General features: G+C 36.0%; 1 protein-coding gene across 1 annotated transcript; it reads right to left on the bottom strand.

The window, feature by feature from the left end:
• Nucleotides 1–2,887: 2,887 nt before the first annotated feature.
• Nucleotides 2,888–4,470, bottom strand: LOC148202868 (AP2/ERF and B3 domain-containing transcription factor RAV1-like). The gene has a single exon (XM_088110968.1). The coding sequence runs from the start codon at nucleotides 4,325–4,327 to the stop codon at nucleotides 3,155–3,157; it is 1,173 nt and encodes a 390-aa protein (XP_087967094.1). The 5' UTR covers nucleotides 4,328–4,470; the 3' UTR covers nucleotides 2,888–3,154.
• Between the last annotated feature and the right edge of the window lie 1,758 nt (nucleotides 4,471–6,228).

Below are 6,228 nucleotides of genomic sequence, written 5' to 3'. Positions count from 1 at the left end.
TTTGGTGCGATAGATTGGAGAGAAAACTATGATTAATGTTTTTCATTGTGAGCCTACAAGCACGAAAGATATGACTTGCTTATGTGGCAAGTTAAATTTGTGCCATTGCTCCTTTTGACTTCGAAATTTAATTTCTTGACTCAATTTTTTTTTAGATCACTTTTTTCTTTTTTTCTATTTGATCTTGTAAAAATTATAGTGTAGTGAAAAACCATTTATAATTAGATGAGTGTATATTTGCATAATTTATTTTCTCAGTTGGATGTGTACTATACTAGCCTATTAACTTGGCCATTCAGTTCTGACATTTAAGTAAACAATTAAATAAAGACTTTCTAAACTGAAAATTTTCACCAATTCCCAACGTTTCATGTATATTAAAAGTTATATTTTAGATTTATATATGTGTGTGTATAACTGAGATGGATTTATTTTTATATTTAGATTTGTTTATTAATATATGTGCTGTTATTGAAGGTAGATGAGAATTGTTTAATTAATTAATCATGTGTTGTGCTACCCAATTCAAAGCAAGCATTTGAAATCAACAATTTTCGTAGCATGATGTTATGCAACATGTGGCAGGACATAAGCTGCACAATTAAGTCATTAAAAATCTCAATAAAAACAAGAGGACAATTGTTATAAGGTTCCCGTGAACTTCTTGCTTGCGTGGAAACTGTAAGGAAGGTGCTGGCAAATTATATTTAGAATCAGTATCAATTTTAAATAAATTTCAGCTTGTAACATTTTCTGTATTATTATATATACTAATATTAACAAAACTTTCATTTTAAGCAATATAATATAAATGTTGGAACATTGTCAACTTTAAAAAATGACGTAGCTGCTCATTCATAATAAAGGGTTTGACAAAAACCTCGTCAACGGAAATTTTAGGCAAAAAAACATTGTCAACGTTGCTAACTAGCAAGATAGTTGGGTCCTAACTGATCATATATATATATTGTCAACTGCAAAATCATATTATTGTAGTGTGAGATAAACAGAACAATGATTATAAACTAACCAAAATATTAGTAAAATTTTATTGTTAATTATCTCACAGTAATAGTTGCAATGGCATCCGAAATTGTTTTTATTAGGTGCATTTACTCAAACATTTTATAGTGTTCTTAGTTTCACACAACATGTAACAATGAAAGACCAACTACGTTAAGGCATTCAAAACAATTAATATATTTTGTATCGTGTTATGATATATTCCCTGCTTTCAACTATAAGTGCCTTGAAGTTTCGTGGTAAACGCTACAAGAGTTCAGCCAATTACCATGATATAAAAAATAATTTTTAAGAGATTAACTTTTAAGTTTAAAAAAAGTATATAAATTGATGTTTGCATTTCTTTATTTATATGCTGTAAATTCTTTATATTTTTAATTAATTTGAAATTTTTATCATATTTTTAAAAATTATGATATTATTTTAAAAAATAATTTTAAACTTAAATAAATTATATAAAATCTATTTATAAAATAAGATTTATACTCAGTTTATATATTAAAAATTCATCTTATATGTGACTAATATGATATCTTTAATATAATTTAATTAAGTGGTTATTTTTAAAAGAAATAATTAACTGAATCCGAACAGTAGGTAGCTAGTATGCTACTACGAAAACTATATATGTATAACCATTTGAGCTTTATGCATATGATGAATCAACATATATGTATATAGTAGTTTACGAAAAGAATAATGTGGAAAATTAATTTGGTCCCTTTCGATTCGATATGTATCAACTTGTAGATAGCGATTTGACCATTGAGATGCTTTGAAATTTTCTTAAAAGAAGCAAGGGACAATGAACTATTATTAACATATGTATATTAAGTAATATCTACAACGACACAATCATGCATATTTAGAGTAGAGTTTTTCAAAAATAAGAAATGGATGATTACTGTTGTAGTTATGCACCGGAAACCAAGTTTACAAGATTAACAAATTTAGAATAGTGTAAAAATATAGTCATAATCCTGTAAGCAATATGGCAACAGGCAAAGAGAAAAAACTGTACTAAAAGTTCATTGATTCCAAAAGCACATTGTCTGAACTGGTGAAGAGAATATAAAGAAGAACAAAACAGAAGAATATGTTGTGTAGTAAAGGAATACGGATAAGTTATCCGATACCTGTCAACATTATTCTTTCCGAAATTTGACGAGGGGATGAGAACATTATGTAAAAATGGTTAGTATAGTAGTGAAGAGGATAAGTATATAATGAGGTTTAGGTTAAAAAAATAATATAAGAATTAGAAGCAATGTGGAAGTGATATGAATATGGTGAGGTTGAAATGGAGCATATGCGAAGAATCGTGGTTTTCAAAATGATATTGGTATTCGCAATAACATGTCTCGAGCAAAATCTGAGTTCCAGATTCTGCAGTAGTGCCGAATTATGCCACAAAGAAAGCTTCATGAAAAGTTGACCGTTCCAAAAGCGACGTACTGGGAAGGGTTTTTAAGATTAGAAGCAATGAGGGTATGTACAGTGTACACAACACAATCACCATGCCCACTTGCCAACAAGCCTCTTTCTTTATTGGACAAATGTCTCATTATCAACTTGTTCACACTTTCTTAGCCAAGGGTCCCCCTCTCCTTCATGCCACCAAAACCATTTTTTTATTTATTTATGAGTATTTCTCACAACATGCCAAAACAACTCATTATGATGATTACCCAAAATACACACCACCAAAATTAATTAGTTTCCTCAATCACAACCCCCTCTAACCATCATACTTTTCATTCGCCTAACAAAAAACTTGTTTTTTGTATGTCAACACTGATATTTTGGGAAACCTATGTCCCGTATTTCCCTCACCCCCCACAACACTAAAAAAAGAAACATCAGATGCCATCAACATAATCATCATTCAAACGATTCAACATGTACAATTAAACAGTTATCCTTTCTTCTTTTCTTTTTTTACTTCTCCCTTTTTTTTTCCCTTGTACAGTTTGGTCACATTACACCTAATTTCTGCGTCTAATTAAGTAATATACAATCCACCTTTTGCAACTTGCCTCTGCACCGCCGTTCTTGTACCTTCTTCCTTTCATCAGTCACAAAAAGAAAAAAAAAACAAAAACAAAACAAAAACGAAGTTTCTAACGTAATGTTACAAAGCACCAATAATCTTAGGTTTCTTGCTACACTCCAACGAAAACAGCTCCATTTCTCTTCTTTTGCCATTGCAGAACCCGGGAATAGTTCCGCTTGCATTATTGTTACCATTCGGCTCCGAACCGGGTAGTTTCAAAATGTTAACGCCGAAGAGCCGAACCATCTGAATCGGTTCAACAACCGGTCCCACCGGACCGAACAACCCAACCTCGTTAACATTATTATTCCGCGCCTTCCAATCGATATACAGCTGCCTGTCCGGTCCGGTGGACCGGTGAAAGCAAACCGTGTCACCGGCTTTCAGATTCTTTTCTTTAACGAACCGGCTCCAACCTTTGGTCAAAACGTAGCTCTGGCTACTGTTCCAATACGAGTACCGGAATCGCCACACTTTCCCCGCAACGTCTTCGAAGTTCAACAAAACGCCCTTCGCCGCCGTCGCGCTAACGCCGTTAACGCTCTGCAACGGGAAGTGCTTCTCCGCGTGTTGCTTCGGGATCACCAACCGATTCAGCTTCCCCACGTCGCTCGGAGTAACCGCCTTCTCGAACAGCTGCTCACGCGCCTTTACAAAACACGCGCCAGCGATCGAGTTACCGTTCCCGGCCGCGGCGGCTCCGCCGCGCCGCCGTACGACTCCGCGGCTGCGCTTGCTCTGCTCAAGCTCGTCATTGTACGTGTGTTTCCTGAGCATGTCGACGATTTCCGACTTGGAATGCGAGTTGAGAAACTCGGCCTCGCCGTCCTCGTCGTCGCCCTCTCCGGCGCCGCCGGATACCGGCTTGAAGTTGGTGACCGCGTCCTTGCCGCGGAAGCGCTGCGCGGCGATGTCGTATGCCCTGGCCGCCTCGTCTTCCTCGTTGAAGGTTCCCAGCCACACGCGCTGGTGCTTCTCGTAAATCTGCGCGCCCCAGCGGCCGTTGGGCTGCGGCACGACGCCTTTGTACTTCGACGAGGGAAGCTTCCTGGACTCGACCTCGGTGTTTCCACCGCCGTCAGGATCTACGATTGCGCTGGCACCGCTGCCGACGCGACACAAGGTGGTGGAGGGCGGCGGAGGAGAAGGATTGTTGGACGAAAGCAGAAGAAGCTTGTCCTCGGATGAGACGGTGGGGGAAAGGCTGATGGAGAGTGATTCAGTGGTGGTACTCTCGTCCATGCAGTCCATTTTGAGTAAATTATTATTTTGTACGAATTTGAAGTGAGAAAAAAAAAGAGAGAAAGGAAAGAAGAGAGGAAGGATGGTTTGTTAGTTTGTTTGACCAAGAGGTAGCAGGAGAGATGTGTTTGGGTGGGAATAGGGGTTGTTTGAGGGGGTAATATATAGAGAAAGAAGGTGTCCCTAGTAAATGTGTTATTTTAATATTATCCTAAGTGGAAAAGGAAATATGCTTAGTTGGGAGAATTTATTAATGATGAGGTGTAGTTGGATATATAGTATGTGTTTAATAATAATAATAATAATAATGTTGTAAATGGAAGAGAGAGTGTAAGTGTGGGATGTGGGTCAACTGGGATGGGATGGATGGGTGAGGGAGTAGGAAGATTCATGGTGTGGGAAGGAGAGGGTAAAAAGGAGAAGAAGACTGAGTGTTGTGGGCTTTGTATGTGAGGTGGGTCCTACTTTATTATCAAGTTGATGGGGTTCACATGAGAGGAGGGTGGACCTTGATTTAGTGAAGTTCATCCCCCCTGTACAACTCTTTTCTTTTTTTTTTTCTTTAACCCCCATCTATTATTATTTGGTCTTCTTTTAATGCTGATAAACATAATATGTAGTGTAAAAAAGGAAAGTGAAAGAGGTAAATGGGTGGTGATGGTGGTGGTGGGGTTTCGGTTTTATTGGAGGCATGGATATGCATTGAAGAAGGGACATGGTGATCCAACAACAAATTCTTACCCTCTCCCTCCTAATTTGTCCCCACTTGCCTTCATCTCATTCGTTCCACTTTGTCTTATTGGCCAGGTTCAAGCCCAGTAGTATCTTCTCTCCAAAATAAAACAAAACAACCACAAAATTAGAAACACAAAAATCTCATATTTCCTTCAAGTGGGAGGAGGGTGCTTTCTCTTGTTTGTTCTCTGCATTCATTGTCCAAAATGAAACTTCTTAGAATGACTTGGAACGCTTCCAGGTACAGATTGAGACAACCCTTGTGCTGCATTATATAACCATCCCACCCATTTATTCATTCAGACAAACTGTGTTGGGGCCACACTCTCTTCTCTTGGATAACCTCATACTTTCACACAACGGTTACTCGGTTAATAATCCAAAAATATAATAATACTTTTCATAACATTTATGTATCATTTACGTATCATCATCTTATTAGTATTTCATAATTAATAATAATAATAATACGTCAACAAATGTTATGAAAAATGTTGTCGAAATATACTATCCATGATCGAATGCCTTCCGAAATTGCATTTCAAAATAATAATATTATTATTATTATTATTTTATTATGTACGGACAAGTCCTTCCTCTTTACAGGGACTCACACGGAATAGTTTGATAAAACCATGGTGCTACAGACCGTGGGCCCTCAATTCTACATCATACTAATAATAATCTCACCAAATTTTTCAATAATACCGTATCATAAATTTCTACTAAAATATAATATATATAAATATATGTTTATCATAACGTCTTCTCCTTGTTGGTAAAGACGGTACTGTTTAAATGGTGAATTAATGGGAAATATGGTTCACTTGTCTCACCCATTTGTATTTAGTTGCTACTCTGAGTAAAACAGGGAAATTAGTAAAAATTTTAAAAAAATAGTATATTTTAAAAATAAGACAGAGAAATTAGTAAAAAAAAATGTTGACTCGATTTAATTGTTGAGCAATAAAAACAGCCAACTTTTATTAATAAGACTTATTAGTTGTGTTTGTGTCTTCCTCATTTTACGAGACCATAACTGATAAAGAGGTTTTAAATCCTAAAAACATTTAAGTCCGAATCTTTTAGTATTGTATGTTTGATTTCATAACATTTCTAGAATTGAAATTCGTTTATAAACAAAGTAGTAGAAATATTTATTCGTATTAAGTTTC

Source organism: Vigna umbellata, chromosome 3, assembly GCF_029865625.1.
Source record: "Vigna umbellata cultivar VRB3 chromosome 3, Vumbellata_1.0, whole genome shotgun sequence".
In the NCBI taxonomy this organism is placed as follows: domain Eukaryota; kingdom Viridiplantae; phylum Streptophyta; class Magnoliopsida; order Fabales; family Fabaceae; genus Vigna; species Vigna umbellata.
The sequence above is the reverse complement of the archived record's forward strand: the minus strand, read 5'-3'. Positions and strand labels throughout refer to the sequence as shown.